The sequence below is a fragment of the Branchiostoma belcheri genome, unplaced genomic scaffold (assembly GCF_001625305.1).
Source record: "Branchiostoma belcheri isolate BF01 breed outbred unplaced genomic scaffold, Haploidv18h27 scaffold92, whole genome shotgun sequence".
NCBI classification, from domain to species: Eukaryota; Metazoa; Chordata; class Leptocardii; order Amphioxiformes; family Branchiostomatidae; genus Branchiostoma; species Branchiostoma belcheri.
The window spans coordinates 487,500-504,089 of NW_017804598.1; the positions used below are offsets into that span (position 1 = coordinate 487,500).

General features: G+C 39.7%; 1 protein-coding gene across 3 annotated transcripts; it reads left to right on the forward strand.

The window, feature by feature from the left end:
* The first annotated feature begins 8 nt into the window (after positions 1-8).
* On the forward strand, positions 9-16,122 carry LOC109488199 (RNA polymerase-associated protein RTF1 homolog). Of its 3 annotated transcripts, none has more exons than XM_019792380.1 (17): positions 9-165; positions 889-996; positions 1,471-1,588; positions 2,224-2,428; positions 2,839-3,047; positions 3,798-3,939; positions 4,428-4,505; positions 4,794-4,884; positions 5,002-5,084; positions 5,550-5,637; positions 6,071-6,178; positions 6,849-6,965; positions 7,141-7,223; positions 7,644-7,779; positions 10,444-10,527; positions 10,910-11,093; positions 15,066-16,122. In XM_019792380.1, exons 1-17 carry the CDS (start codon positions 88-90, stop codon positions 15,170-15,172), a joined length of 2,019 nt encoding a protein of 672 aa, XP_019647939.1. In that variant the 5' UTR covers positions 9-87; the 3' UTR covers positions 15,173-16,122. The 3 variants fall into 3 exon arrangements, with proteins under 3 accessions (XP_019647939.1, XP_019647940.1, XP_019647941.1); XM_019792381.1 differs by having other exon boundaries at positions 10,913-11,093; XM_019792382.1 differs by having other exon boundaries at positions 10,943-11,093.
* The last annotated feature ends 468 nt before the right edge of the window (positions 16,123-16,590 follow it).

Consider the following 16,590-nt stretch of genomic DNA (forward strand, 5'->3'; position numbering starts at 1 on the left):
TCTCTGACCTTTCCTACTGCGCATGCGTCATAAGATTTCGCCCAGAGGATTGTGGGAAGGAAGTGGCAAACATTAGGGACGATCAGGATGGTGAAACGCAAGAAGTCCCAAGTTTTGCTCGATTCTGACAGTGATGACAGCGGTAGTGATGAGGATTTGGACAAGGTGGGCTTTCCACCTTATGTATAAACTACTGTAGCCCAAATTTTGTGAGAAAAGTGTGTCCGTAGGGATTGTGATGCCGTAAAAAGCAGCGACTAAGCAGTGCGTGCTTTGTTGAACATGGCCGCCTCTAGATATGTATGCTGAGATTTTGAAAGTGACATCGTGCAAGTATATATGGCTGTGAAAAATCACCACAGTCTCCAATTGCTGGTGCTGTGTGTGCGTCTGTCTTACGTAGGGACTAGGGATCTTTCTGCCACGGAAGCTAGTTTTGCGTTGTATTAAAATAAAATCCGCACCACTGATTTTACGAAGGAAAAAATATGTTGCATACCTGTACATACTAAAATTTTGCTCGACTTGTTCACACTTACCAGTCATTTCCCACCCTCCCAACCAATGCATTGACTCAAAAGAGGAAGGAAGAATGATAATGCCAGTCAACAAGTGACACAAACCATTCAACACATGATAAATTTATGATTCCGTCCTTGTTCCCTTAAATTGTCACCTTTAGTCAAGAAAGGTTATGATTTGGGGCCTGGTTGCCTGTGTGTATGTCTTTTAACAGAAGTTGTGGAAGATCTTTATGATATCTGGTATGTTGGCAAATTGAAGAAGAATCATGATTAGATTATGGCCACCCTAGCAGCTTTCTAAGGTACTGCAGCAGGAGCTCTGGTATTGATCGATACATGTACCACCTTGTGTTCTGCACTGTAGGAGTGGTCCAAACTAGCCAAGAGGAAGAGAAGTAGTCCAGAACCGGAGGAGAAACCAGATCCCGCTCCCGTCTCGTCAGAGTCAGAGACATCAGATGATGATGATGACGTAAGCCCTTTCCCTAATGAATGTACAGTACACTACAGTACAATAATTACTGTAAAGGTACTACAAATTGTAGTCATTAACTTAGGCATTTTGCAAAGATTGTCAGTTGTTCAACAATGGGACACAGTTACAAGTTGTTCTATGGTACATGTACAATCACTTTTTATTTGCGCCATCATGCCCGAAGGCTAACTACATGTACAGTGTCAAAGATTTGACTTCTTTGAAGGCAGTGAATAATAAATAGTCGAACATCATGCAATGTGATGCAATGTTTTGTGATCTTAGTACATTAGAAACATACACTCTTTTGGTGGTCTTCTATTAGATAGTACCGGGTATTATGCGGGTAACAGCTTGGGGAAATTGTGGCAACTATTTAAAAAATCTATTGTTGGCATCTTGCTGTGCCTTTAGTCTAGACATAATGTTAATGATGAGTAACACCTGTGAATCTGCCTCTATGTACTCCAGTGGACCCTAGATGGCAGTAAAAGTAAGAAGAAGGGAAAGGGGAAGGCAGGGAAAAAGCAACAGAGACGAGCCCTGTCAGACAGCTCCGACTCAGAGAAGGACTCTGAACCCGAAGAAGGTAAGTTTTATCACAAAGTTATCACTAATATCAGGCAAATATTCTTAGGTTTCAGATTTAGATACACAGGTTTTGTAGTTTCCACATCAGGAATGTCTGTATCTGACTATCTGTATCGATATAGCCGGTATAACTGCCCTTTGGCATAACACACCAGCTTCTCAGGCACGCGGCGTGGCGGCAGCTAGCTATATCACACTGAAAGACTTGTTACACTCAATCTTTGCACATTTGATTGCAAGAGTTATTTAAAGCTTTCTAGTGGTTGTTGTTTGAGACATACATTTTGTACACCCATTGCTGTAACCACAGGCAGACTACTTTATACATATACTATATGTATAAAATAGTCTGCCTGTGGTTACAGCAAAATTTAAAAACACTTCCAAATCAGGATACTACATGATGTAGTATCCTGATTTGGAAGTGTTTTTAAAATTTCACCCATGCAAGAGTCCACAAATGCAATTCCTTACCAGGGACTTCATTTTTGGCTACACCTACGGGGTGGTCCGAAAACATGGCAGACAAGAACATTGCATCTTTAGTCTTGGGAAAAGAGTGCTTTTGTTGCTTTTACAGTATTTCTTGCTGCAGCATTGATCCTGACTCACGCTCACTTGTTTCTCCTTCAGGAGAAGTTTCTGACTCTGACAGCAGCAGCTCGTACAGTGGTTCTGACTCGGGGAGCGGGTCGGACAACGAACAGTTCAACGATGGCTACGACGACGACCTGATGGGAGATGACGAGGACAGGGCCAGGCTGGAGCAGATGACAGAAAAGGAGAGAGAACAGGAGCTGTTCAACAGGATTGAAAAGAGAGAAGTCCTGAAGACAAGGTAAGAGATATAAGTTACATAAGCATGTTAGCAAACCTATATGCATTGTTCATATTGCTTTGGTAGAATATCTCTTTTAAAGTCATATTCACGTGTTTAAGGATGACATCCCATCTATACTGGGGGTAGGATGTCTTCAACAGGCAAAATTCTGATGCAATGTTGACCAAACATCCAACGAAAACCAAAAAATTGGGGTTTCGTGTGGTACATTCTGCTGACGCACTGGTAACATTGCTTAAAAAGTATATGCCTTTGAAAACAGCAATGGCAGTATGTATTCTAGTAAGCACCTTTTGCTGATTGAGATGGTCTGTAGGAAAAATATCTTTCACCATGATGCCTTTGTCATGTGTCCATTTGATGCAGTTTGCTGGTTAACATGATGATCTGTTATCATTGCCTCACAGATTTGAAATTGAGAAGAAACTTCGAAAGGCAAAGAAAGAACAGAAGAAGAAGAGGAGGGAAAAGGAGAAGAAACAGCGCGAAGAGGAGGAAGCTTCAGCCACCGCCACTCGGAGTAAGGAACGCCGGCGGACCGTCGACTCCAAGAAGGACAAGAAGTCTCTAGCCATTGAAGAACTCAAGGCACAGAGAGAGCAGAAGCAGAAGAAAAGTATGTTGTTGGTGCACAGATTCTTTCTCTAATTGCCAATTCATTTTCAATTCTTGAAAATCAGAACATACATGTATCTTGACAAAGCTGTGCATCTTTTGCCTTCTTTTGTCTCTTGTTTCACAGTATGGAGTGACATACTTGTCTCTTTATTTCACCGGTAAACTTTATTTTCCTTTCCTATTTGTTTTCTCCGTTTGCCCGTCGTCGTTTATGTTGTCTACTGAAGGTCTGGTTCCTCCCGGAGAATGGACTGGTCAGTATACATGGAGTAGGGCATCAAGGTCGAAAAACTGGGTGCATATATATGCACTTTTGTGCGCCCAAAACTCGAGCTATTCACAGAGATTCTATTAAGATTATGTCACGTTTAAAAGACCTACAATCAAAAACATGTATACCCTGAATATGCATGCATAGTTGGAAAATTTTCTTAGCTTGAAAAAAAAACAGAAAAACTTAAAATTGTAGAAGTAAATCTAATAATGTGTGTCAGCGAGAATTGAAATAAAGTTTATGTAAAAACAAAATTATATAATACCTTAAAGAGATGAGCATCTGCTTTACAGAAGCAGAAAAGGGTGCTGTTAGTGTATTATTAATATCTGTTGTGTGTTGACATTTTAATGTTTTATTACACTCAAAAGCATAAACACGCTTGTGGCTTTGAGTCAAATAGTGCTCCATGTACAAGGCAATCCAACAGTTTTTGAAAACATGAGACTAACCTTAGGTTGTTTTGCCCCTAAGATGAAGCCCTACAGGCCAAGAAGCCCCCCCTGAAGGCCAGTGATGTGTACAGTGATGATGATGACAGTGACAGCAGCTCAGATGAGTCCGAGGTGTCGAAGAGCGATGCCTCCTACGCTGTATCTGACCAGGAGGAGGAAGAGTAAGTTAGAGGATACCGTTTGCCATTAGGCCTTGGAAAGAAAATGTTGCTTTTCCTGTTTTCCAACCGACCTTAGAAAAAGCTGCTGACCCTAGCCTTTTTTTTTGGGTGGACCCCTGCAAGGGGCATACATTTTTTGAGCTGATCGATCTTTTCTAGCTCCATGATCCGACATTTGAGTTGTACAATCGGTTTTCCAACACATTGACATTGAAAATATAAGTGTCCTCATGCAAGTTCAATCACTAGAGCTTGCCAAAGTAGACTTATAAAAAAAGAAAGAAAAAAATGCTAATCCTGTAACCTACCGACCTTACTTTTTCAGGACTGAAACAGGAAACATAACATTTTTTCCTAGGCCTTATGTTCAGATCAACATCATTCAAAGTGCTTGTTTATCAAGCTATAAAAAAAATATCTGTTAGACTGATTATATACCTTTACCACTCAAAATTAGGTTAAAGAAAGTCTTTGTGTTTGTCTTGCAGGACAGAGAAGCGACCACAGATGATCAGTAGTAAAGACGACATCAACCGAATCCGGCTTTCCAGACACAAGTTGGAGAGGTGAGCCACATGCCTGTGTCTATAATGGTGTCTGTCTACATCAGTATATAGTTATTCACAGTGACACAGTTTTTCTTCTTGGTCCAGTTGTGAAAGTGAACCCTCTCCTCTCCTGCCCTTTTTTCTGTGAAAAGGAAGGCAATATTGTAAAGTAGATGTCTATGAGTATTTTCATGGGGGTGTGTCTGTCACCATGTTGGTGTCCCTATTTGCATTTCAGTGAATCATAACTCCATGACATGCTTGCACGTTGCAGCATCAATGATTTACCGTTTTGACGTTTCCCAGATGGTGCCATATGCCATTCTTCAAGAAAGCAGTCGCCGGTTGTTATGTAAGGATCGGCATTGGAAACCACAATGGAAAACCTGTCTACAGAGTAAGTTTCTTCCCTCTGCAAGTCAACTTGCAATTGTGCATTCTTGTTCACCAGTGCCAATCTAGTAAATGATAATCCAAGGTAAAGGGGATGAAGGAGATTTTTTTGTTTCTTCAGATTGCAGAGATCATTGATGTTGTAGAGACGGCTAAAGTATACCAGCTGGGCAGCACTCGCACCAATAAGGGGCTCAGGCTCAGGTAGGTTTTGGAACAAGGCCATGATTGCAATGATTGAATGTTAATTGTATGTGGTGTTTATTTAAAGAAACGTATACGGAATTGTAGTTTCTTCCATTAGCTGTTTTATGTTGCCAGACTGAAATGATTTCTTTGTTTATACAGTACAGGAGTACAGTAATAGCATGCCAGGGTTGTTTTTGTTGTTGGGCAGGCATTTCTAAGACCTGTTTAAGTTATGAGGAGCCATTAAATCAATCTCCATAATTCCTGAGGACAACAGATATTCACTATACATTCGTGTAAATTATAGCATAAATTCCTTAGGAATAGGATGCGAAAAGTGTTCTGTGACACTCAAGCTCAAATGACTCGATTCCCCAGGCCCTAGTGGAGACTTGACACAAACACACAAACTATCAATTAAACAACCAATAAACAATACTTCTGTCCCTGAAGTTACAATGATCACATTTCCCACTACAGGCATGCAACGGATGAAAGAGTGTTCCGACTGGAGTTTGTCTCCAACCAGGACTTTACAGAGTCAGAGTTTCTCAGGTGGAGGGAAGAGGTATATCATCATATTATCTTTAACCTTCAGCATGCTAAGGTAGCCATTTGGTACCAAATTTGTATTGGTTATGGTTAGGCAGCAGGGAGGGGGATGATTATTGAGCACACTTAGGAAATGTTTTCTTTTTATCTTGTATTGTACAGTACATTTTTCAAAGAAGTCAACCCAGATCCCTTGTAACACAAAACCCGCTTCCATTATGAGATACATTTTGTGCCTCCTACACTTTTCTAACATGCTCATGCTATATGTAAAACCTGAATTTGAACTAAGTTGCACTTACTTTCATGTAATCCTTGTCAATTTTTTAAGAATTTAGTCACATTATACAAAGTGCTCGTAAAGAACACATACTGTAAGTTATTATGAGAAGAGTATGAAATCCAAGTGGCAATTTGAAAGAAGTTTTTTCCTCCCCATCACCAAACAGATGATGACTAAAGGCTTTCAGTTGCCCTTCATGGATGAAGTGGAGTCCAAATACAATGATATACAGCAAGCACTGAAGTACGACTTCAAGGAGGATGATATTGAGGCAGTAAGTTTCATTTCTTTCCAGTTCTCATCAATACACCGTTAACATACCTGTCTCCAAGTCATATTACAACAACAGCTTCTTTCCCCGGACTGCAAAATTATGGAACTCTCTTCCAAACAGCTGCTTTCCGTCCGATTACAATCTACAAAGCTTCAAAACAAATGTCCACCGCCATCTCATGACATAGCTACAATATACTCCCCTAAGTACCTCTAGCTCTATGCCTAGAAGTGGCCAAATCTAATTGGCCTTGCATTGAGCGATACCGTTAAAAAAAAAAAAAAAAAAAAATTGAGCTAATAATAATAAGGAATGATTCCTAAGGGGCTACATGTATGATAGATATTGTTCAGTTTGGAAAAAGTCATTAAACCTGAGTCTCAAAAGTTTCCATTACATGGTACCATAATTGTGCCATCCAATCATTTGTTACTTGCCTGTGTCTTTGTCGTTCAATCAATGATGGAAAACACCTATTGTTTTAAAGGTGGAAAATTATTTGAATGTTCTCAAGTTGGTGACAAATGACAATCATTTTACTTTAAAGTCATTGAGTTCAGTTCCATAACGTTACATGCTGCAATGAGCCTGAGCATTACAAAATTTTGGCAGGTAAAAAAGTGGACGGTGGTACTAGAAATGCTTTATAAAAAAACTCATTCTATCCTAGATTGTCAAAGAGAAAGAGAGATTCCAGAAATCACCATACAACTTTGCGATGAAGAAAACAGCATTGATGAAAGAGAAGGAGATGGCAGAGGCATCGGGGGACACAGACAAGGCTAAGGTGGGTGAATGTGATACAGCTGTCTGGTGGAAATGGGGCTCCTCCTTGACATTGAAGTACTGTCACTTGTTTTGAAATGTAATTTCAATTATAGATAACTATAGAATATGGTTCCAGGACTGTTTTCACGGACTGTTTAAGAGTTGGCTTTTTAAACGTTACTGTTGTAATGCAGGTTCTGTCAGACAAGTTAGAGGAACTTGAAGAGAGGGCTGAAGAGCTGAACCGTCTCCGCCAGAAAAACATCTCAGCTATCAGGTAACTATGTCTGTCTTCAAATTGATTTATGTTATTGTTTAGATTTACTTTACTTAAATTTAGTATTAATGTTATTGATATGTTCACTTTTGCAGGAGGAAAACATACTGTTTTTGCCCTGTTTCTGATCACCTTCCGTTCCACAAAATAATGACCTTCATCAGAGGCTATCACCATAGTAGCTAACGCTATAGGATAAATTACATTATGTGGCAAGTTGCAGGACAGAGTTAGAGGGGCTGGTCACCATATGCATGAATGTGTTTGAGTGAGAATAAACAGAGAAGTAGTTTGTAAGGCTACCTTTCTAGCTGCTTTCTTTACAGGGATGTTGTTCCCAACCTGTTGCATTGTTGATTCATTGTATTAGACAGGCTGTTGAGACCAGATTGATTTAAATGTGTTCATGTCCTTGCCCAGCTACATCAACCAACGTAACCGAGAACGCAACCTGGTCCAGGCGGAGGAGGCGTTTAAGACAGAGATGCAGGAACTCCGAACCCAGAAGATGGACTGTTTCCGCCGCAGAAACTGCACCCCCACCATCATTAGCAAGGCATGTAACAGTGAACTTTCCTCTGCCCAATTTTCCTGAGAAAAGGAAAGCAATATTGTAAGATAGAAAGAAATTCCTGTCTATGTAAATCACTTTCATATTGGAATAAAAGCTCATTTGCGTTTCCAGTTCATGCTTTTCTCCAACACGAGGAACTGACCATAAATTTTCGTCCGAAAGCTTATGGTGAGTTCCTTTCTTGTGTTGGAACAAAGCTTGAACTCTACAACAGTTAATACCCCTTCATATTGGGTTTAGTGTCTGTTGCCATGTTGGTGTCTCCATTTGCATTTCAGTGAATCACAGCTCAAGGACCTACAAAAAGACCTTCTGACCCTCTCAAATTACTACTGTTGAAGGTCAACAGCTCAAAAAAGAGGATGCGCGCGCGAAGAAATGCTTAAAACTTGCCCATGAAACACTGAAATACATCAAAATTAATCACAACTAGAAAGGCCAACATTTGCTTCGGAGCAAATGTAATATTTCACTCCATCTCCCTCCCCATACAAAAATAGAAGATTCTGAATAAATCATACTGCAATCATACAAGGACAAGCTTTTTGAATCTCGACAGATATTTACAAAAATGGCACTTGGCCATTATCTCCCTTTTTTTTACAAAGATACAACGACAAGCACTTTAAATCTCGACAGCTTTACTTTACACTTATCTCAATTTCAAAGTTACATATTGCAGGTATCTAAATACTACTAATGACGAAATTGCAACTACTACTAACGGTAGCAAAATTTTCACGGTCTGAGAAACATGGACATGTTCACGGAACTATATATTCACGGCGGTGACAGTTGCAGGAAAAAGAAAGTCCAGGAATTATTTCCTAACTGTAAAGATAAGTTCACGGTACAGAGGTGACAGTGAAAACCGTGAACATTGACCTCCTGCTTGCGTTACGTTGCGGTACAGTGAAAAAAAATCGGGAATTACAGTAATCAATTTACAGAGTATGTTTGCTTAGTTTCCAGATGTTTTGTATGAATGTCGTAAACTTAGTTTTAAATTAACGAAAACCGATGCGCGCACAGATGCCATCCATACAATCAAATCAACATGGCCTTATTAACAATCACATAAACTATGAAGCCATACATTGAATAAGCTATACATATAATATGATTATCATAACCTTTATTTTTAAAATCATGCCAGTGAGCTAATTGCATGTACAGAGTGAAAGAAAGTAAAGTAAAGTAAAGCAGTAGAATTTCTGTACTAAGCTATGATAGTACTCCATATGATTCGTCCTCATCGTCATCATTCAATGTGGTCTATCTCTTGCTACTAGTGACTGGTAATACCTCTGTAGATTCTTCACACTGGCAGAGTACCGTACTCATTCTCTCTTGTCAGCTCCATACTTTTGTGACAACATCAAAGTGATTTTGGTTTGTATGTTGGAAAATACAAAAGACTAACATTCTAAGTTATTGACATTCTTGAGTAAGAACAATCAGTTTTTGAATGTTAAAAGCAAAACAACGAAAATCAAAAAATAGTTGAAATTGTTAAAATGCAGGATTGTTAAAATTGTTAAAACTGATAAAATTGTTAAAACTGATAAAATTGTTAAAAATGATAAAATTGTTTAAAATGTTAATATCCGATGCACTGGTTAATATCCGATGCACTGGGGTTCGAACTCACAATTTCTGGGATTGCCGTCTGGCGCGTTACCAACCGAGCTAACTCGTTGCGATACACATCACTCACTGCATTGTATGTCATATAAAGTAAACAGCATGGCGGTATCGATCGCCTCAAGCCACCAAGACTTTCAACTATTAACTACGGGGTTTCCTTCTTTATCAGGTTTGCTTTTGAACCACCTTGATGTTACTTAACTATCAACCCGGCTAGCAGAAGCCGCCGGCTCCTTTGATATTACAGCCGCTCCCTGTCCAATCTTGTTTACACGCCGGGCGCAGGTCATTGACCTCCAACTTGCGTTGTTCCAACAGAGAAGAGCAAAATGTCTGGCTCCCGCAGAACGTACCGCACTCTCCCGCTGGACGTACCGCACTCTCCCGCAGAACGTATCGCACTCTCCCGGAGGACGTCCCGCACTCTCCCGAGGGAAGTCCCGCACAGCGTCCTGCACTCTCCCGCAGAACGTCCCTCGAAAATTGATGCGTATTTCGTGGCCTGTGCTGTACCTACCAAAACACTTGAGTTCATACTGTCAAAATGGAATGGCTTTGAACAGGTGTTAATTGAGTTAATCCAATCAAATCCAACAGCCAATCAGCAAGAAGAAAAGATTAGGCTGCGTCAGGTTCATGCTTGCATGCCCATATTTGGGCCCGCCCCCCGAATTCCTTTCTTATTACGTCACGCGTGTACGCCCCACAGTACTTTCCTATGGGAACAGCTAAAAACGCAAATAAAACGATTGTAAAAGCTTGTATCAAAAAAATAAAAAAACGCCTAGGGGTATTTACCCACTCTACCTTTATACGAAATTCCAGGTCGTTTGGCCCAAAAATGAAGGAATTGAATCAATTTAAAGAAATGGCAGGAGGAGAAGAAGAAGAAGGAGGAGAATCATCAGTAAAAACAGTATTTCCCTCCATACTTAAGTATGGAGTGAAATAACTAATACTTTACGCTTACAGTTATGTTACACTATGTTTTCTTTACAGGGGAGGGATCCAGCTATGTCTGCCAAAATTGTCCAGAGATTGAATGAGATCTATGGTGGTGACCAAGGTCTACAGGGACCTAACGTGAGTGGTCATCGCTACATTTATACAAATATACAATTATCAGTAAAAACAGTACATTTTTAGGCGGGGACAGGTTTTTTTGTGGTGAATAGATATTGCACATTGTCCTACAAACCTGATTCCTGGTATGGTACATTAATTTTTGGACTTTGTAACTGTATACAACTACCCCCTTTTTTTAGAGATTAATAGATATGAAAGGACTAAGGTCTGAAACTTAGCATCCTAGCTTCTTCGTTATCCACGGAAAAAGAAGTAAGATGCAAGGAGAACTTATGAGTAACTTTCAACAAAAAAAATTACAATGCTGTTGATCCGGATGTTGAAGGTGGTACACGTTCGGGGGGGGGGCTGTGTGAAGGTATTGACAGTTGTGTGACAGCAGAGGCCTGCTGTCCACCCTTCCACCTCACAGGAACAGCTGCAGGAGATGCCGCAGCTGCCCAAGTCAGAGGTGGACGGGCCGGCCGGTACGGAGAACAAACCAGGGGAGGGCGATCACTCTGAGGACCTGTTTTCTGCTCACGACTTTGATATAAAGATAGACCTAGACCTTCCAGAAAAGGGTACGCCATTTTGACTGTCATTCAAGTGTTTATTAGTGTTTCTACGTTTTATCCATTGTGGTCATTTAGTTTTACATGTACCAAATTCTGCTGTTGACGATATAATGGTCACATGTATATTACATGTACATGAAACTATTGAATGCATTCTTGTAGGAAAAAGTATAAAATTACTTACAAGCTGCTCTAAGCATATCCTATGCTGTTAAAACTACACTATTTACACTTGAAGTTCACATATACATGTCCATTTACTGGGTTTGTAAATAAATGTACAAAATGTAGGAATGGTGAATGTGGATTTTCATTAGCTACATTGTACATTGACTGTTACCACCTACATCTATGAATGAAAGAATCAATGGTTTGTAGCCAGTTTTTCAGCATGATGTACACTTCCTAAATTCTAAGTGGTGCAGGTAAAACTTGTCTGGTGCAGGTAATTTTCCATGTTGCCTGCACCAGTTTAGGTATTCAGAAAAAGTCTTTGAAGCCCTGGTATATGTGTACTTGGGGCTGTGATTAATAGACGTAATTCCAATCTCCGCGGCCATTTTGAAAAGCGGTCCCGCACGCACGTGATCTTGCACGAAAACGAGGCGCGTACGTATACTCAGCTGGCTTCCACAATAGGTTCCATTGGGGCATCGAGCGGTGCTGCATCTTCTTCGGTAAATTACGCTCTTCTACGGTGAAAGGTCGAAATATTTATACGTGTTACGAATAGATAAGGTTGTTATGAGCATTTTTGTTTAATTTCAGCCGGTAGAAATTACAAATCCCCCCTCATTTTCCGAATTTCTTGACCGAACTCATAATGTACGTTATACGCTAGCTACGCTCGCATGAAAAAATACGTAAATATATACTGACTTCATTCGTACAAAACCTGTATGGGGATGTGAAAATAACAGATAGACATCCTTGTGGTTCAACATTTAGCGAAATTTTGGCGGTTGTTCCGGAAATTTCACGATCGCAAGTCGAATTTGGCCTTAGAATTAGATATCGTCGTACGTAAATCGTCAATTGGGGGAGGGGGGGCGTTCGTACGTAACTTCTGTTCTTTCAAAGATTATCCTCTACTTTCTCCGGTAATATTTCAGTTTAACTGGATTAACTTCCACAGAAACGTAAAAATGTTGAACTGAGATTCTAGCGGGACGAACCTTACCGCAAAAGTGAGGGATGCGAGTCGAAAATTTAATCATTTTTAATACTACGTCACGGTGTTGTACATGCCTTTCTAGTATTTTTAGTATTTTGTAACTTCGCGGCAAATACTGTACATTTAGGGAGGATTAAATTTCACAGATACGTGGACATTTCGAGTTGAGATAGACGTGAGTAAAACACTGACTAATATTTAGGGAGTTTGGTAGGTCATGTTGTTCTACAAATGATGGGGTGCATGTTTTCTCTCTAAGTCTCTATGGATATTTTTTCTCCCCTTTTTTTTTACACAGATCTCTCACGGAGACATGCAGGCAGATCAAAGAGAATCCGAAGTTCCTGAGTTGGACCACTTTTTCAAGACAACTACTAGTATCCTGCCAGAACTTCTGACAAGAAGAGTCAAGCGTGGAAAGAAATTGTACCAGACAGGTCCATGGAAACCTTTAAAAAAAGGAAAAAAAATTGAAGAAGGACAGCTGAACTCTACCTTTCTCCTGTTTCTCCTCAGTTACAAGTTGTGTTCAAGTGAGGATGAGACTGATGAAATTCTCTGTGATTGGGCTTGACTAGAGTTACACTAGCTGTTACGGCCTTATGTACCCAGCTCAGTGCCTGTTGTAACAGTTTTCCTAGTCTGGGATCACAAACTTTTAAAAATCTTAATAAGCAGTTGATACTTATCGCAGATGACCTCCTCGCTGCTGGGTGTCGGTGATGTTGTCAATCACAGACAATAGCTAACAATCTGTCATGTTCACTTTTATGATTCTTAGTGAACAATTAACAAAGATATGTAAAAGCAAACTTAATTAAAGTCTTGAACAACAGGTATTTTATTGTACATTAGTTCTCATCTCTTTGTTGGCTTTTCAATTTATTGTATAAATGGTACAAAGTGATTATTGAATGATGATGTTCTGTGATGTCCTGACATCACACTTTTTAAAGAAGTATACTATTAATTATAAGCTAACAATTTTTATTGAACATGCTAGTAAATCCAGTAAGACCACTGTAAGTTATATAATAACACCTTGTATGGATAGTACATGTTTGTCTTCTGTCTTTTGATTAAAGCATGCAGCCAAATAATTGACTTTACTTCTGTCTTCCAGTACTCTTCTGGGAATACCGAAAAATTATATTTTCTCCAGGACTTGTTTCCCATCTATACATTTGTACATTGAGCTGTTGCACCCATATGCTTTGTAGCGCCCTGCACTGAATCTCTTCTTGGATCCGTTCTTGGCAGTTGTCGATGTGTTTGTCTGAAAAAAAGCAAAACCGTTACAGTGTTACACATACTATAGAACAATAATAAACCATTTCTAAACTCCAAAAGACAATATAAGATAATCCGATACCACAAATCCACCCGAAATGAAGGCACAGTTACTGAGTACTAGTATTTGCCGCGAAGTTACACGAAAATACTAGAAAGGCATGTACAACACCGTGACGTAGTATTAAAAAATGATTAAATTTTCGACTCGCATCCGTCACTTTTGCGGTAAGGTTCGTCCCGCTAGAATCTCAGTTCAACATTTTTACGTTTCTGTGGAAGTTAATCCAGTTAAACTGAAATATTACCGGAGAAAGTAGAGGATAATCTTTGAAAGAACAGAAGTTACGTACGAACGCCCCCCCCTCCCCCAATTGACGATTTACGTACGACGATATCTAATAATTTCTAAGGCCAAATTCGACTTGCGATCGTGAAATTTCCGGAACAACCGCCAAAATTTCGCTACATGTTGAACCACAAGGATGTCTACCTGTTATTTTCACGTCCCCATACAGGTTTTGTACGAATGAAGTCAGTATATATTTACGTATTTTTTCATGCGAGCGTAGCTAGCGTATAACGTACATTATGAGTTTGGTCAAGAAATTCGGAAAATGAGGGGGGATTTGTAATTTCTACCGGCTGAAATTAAACAAAAATGCTCATAACAACCTTATCTATTCGTAACACGTATAAATATTTCGACCTTTCACCGTAGAAGAGCGTAATTTACCGAAGAAGATGCAGCACCGCTCGATGCCCCAATGGAACCTGTTGTGGAAGCCAGCTGAGTATACGTACGCGCCTCGTTTTCGTGCAAGATCACGTGCGTGCGGGACCGCTTTTCAAAATGGCCGCGGAGATTGGAATTACGTCTAAAAAGGGTTAATGACCCGCCCCGAGGTGAATATGGTGTGATAAAGCCTTGTCAGTTGCTGTAACCACAGAATAAAGCCACCAAGTGAGCGCAGCGAACGAGGTGGCTTTATGAGGTGGTTATAGCAACTGACAACGCTTTATCACACCATATTCACCGAGAAAGGGCGGGCCATTAACGCTATTATCATATAGCTTACACGATAGCCTATCCAAACCGATGCAGTAAGTGACACAATGTACAATTTACCCGTTGCACATGCTGAATAGAACATAGAACATAGTTCCATATGGAGTCACTTGAGGTCACTGGGTAGAGTTCACGTTAACTGGGTCACAGGCAGGGAACAGGTGTTCTTATTAGAGTCATTGGAACACAACTCAAGTTATTTTTGGATTTTTTAGAACTAGAGCCTGTTCTATTGGGTCACCTGAGGTCATATGCGGGTGATTATTGGGTTTGTTTAATGTATGGATTGGGATGAATAAATACCCGATTTTTACTCTATTTGTGACATTACGGCGACATAAGGAATGTGGAATGGAGCCTTCTGATTGGTCGACGTCACCCGGCTATATGATAAGAGAGAATAATGTTTTAATGCAGTGTTTAAAGTTGTCTTTTTCCTTTGCAGCTACCCGACCCATTAACGTGACCAAAGGAGTGGGCCCTCCAAAGGACGGTGCACCAAAACGATCACTCAACCTGGAAGAGTACAAGAAGAAAAGAGGATTAATTTGAAACTACCCTTCCATGGATCAAGGCTTAGATCTCTTATTTCAAACTTGCTGACTGGCTACATATATCCCAAGTAGGATTTTTTGTGCTGCAGTCACCTGCAAAGTAAACATGAGAATGTACATTTGTAGGGTTTGAAAATCTTCTGAATTCATCATGAGTTTATCAAAGTTTAAGTGTATGAAACAGAATGATAATATGAGGATTGACTTAAATTTTGCGGTAGGTATTTGCCAAAAAGAATGATGGACCATACACTTGTTATTGTCCTGTACTGTAATAAGAGCTTTAAACCTTGATGCAAAATGCCTATATTGTAGTGTGAAGTGCTCGTTATTCCTGTAAATGAAGTGTATTTGTACCTGCAAGTTTTGTCTTTTGTACTCAACTTTAAACCTTTTTTCTGTATAAATGCAAACATTACACCCGGTCAGTTCCAGCTATTATCCTAGATTCTGTATATATATCGAAGTGAACACTTGTTATTTTTCTTAACTCAACAACTTGGGGGGTGATTTTTTGCTCGGTAGTGATAACAGCAAGTAGTGGTTGTTAATTGTAGCCTGGCAAAGTAACATAGCATAATGTATTTTTTGCCTCCCCTGTTCATATCATCTTGATCTACACAGTGCTTTTGTATGGATTTTGTTACTTAAGATTGAATGTTGGTAACTGTAGAACTCATAGAGGCCCTTAGTTAGTCTGGTGGTTAAAACAGAGCTGATGCATTGTTGCAGTTTTCCTTCCATATCAATTGTGGCTAACTCCTGGTTTGAGTGCTGTGTGCACACACAACAATGCTTTTACAATACAGTTACATGTATCATACATAACATATTTAATTTCCAATTGTTCCTACTCAACTCAACTTAGACTTTGGTTTCTGCATAATCCAAACAAACAAGTCAACAATGTCAGTGATGTGGTCTGTTGTGTCATCCCTATATGTGAAATACATCTTTGATCTTGTACAGTATTACTTGTGATATAGCTACACTGTATATACCGGGGGTTTATGTTCCTGTTTTGAGGTGTATGCCAAAACCTACCCTCTTGGCCTAAAGAAACCCATGTTATTGTCCTAACTACATTGTACCTTCATAACAGAAGGATGTACTACACAGGATTTGAATTTGTGTCATCAATTCGCTTACAGACGTCTCACTAAACCACAAAAAATTTTCATGACACAGAAATTTCGCAATTTAACAATCTACAAGCAACCTAGGCTTCACTTTGCTGGTGCATGGCTAATTTGAAATTCATGATGGCAAGCTCAAATGTTTTTTCTACTAGCTCTAGCCAGCAAAACCACAAGTTTTTCAGAATTTTACCTGCAACCTAATTTTTTTCTGCAGGTTGCAAGTGGGTGTTGCAACACCAGTCAGAGCATAATATGTATCCTGAATACACTCTGCTTC

Excerpts from the sequence above, each read along its gene's own strand:
- LOC109488199 (XM_019792380.1), top strand. The coding sequence starts at position 88 with ATGGTGAAACGCAAGAAGTCCCAAGTTTTGCTCGATTCTGACAGTGAT. Across the intron at positions 997-1,470 it reads CATCAGATGATGATGATGAC|TGGACCCTAGATGGCAGTAA; the intron begins GTAAGCCCTTTC and ends TATGTACTCCAG. Across the intron at positions 5,638-6,070 it reads TTCTCAGGTGGAGGGAAGAG|ATGATGACTAAAGGCTTTCA; the intron begins GTATATCATCAT and ends ATCACCAAACAG.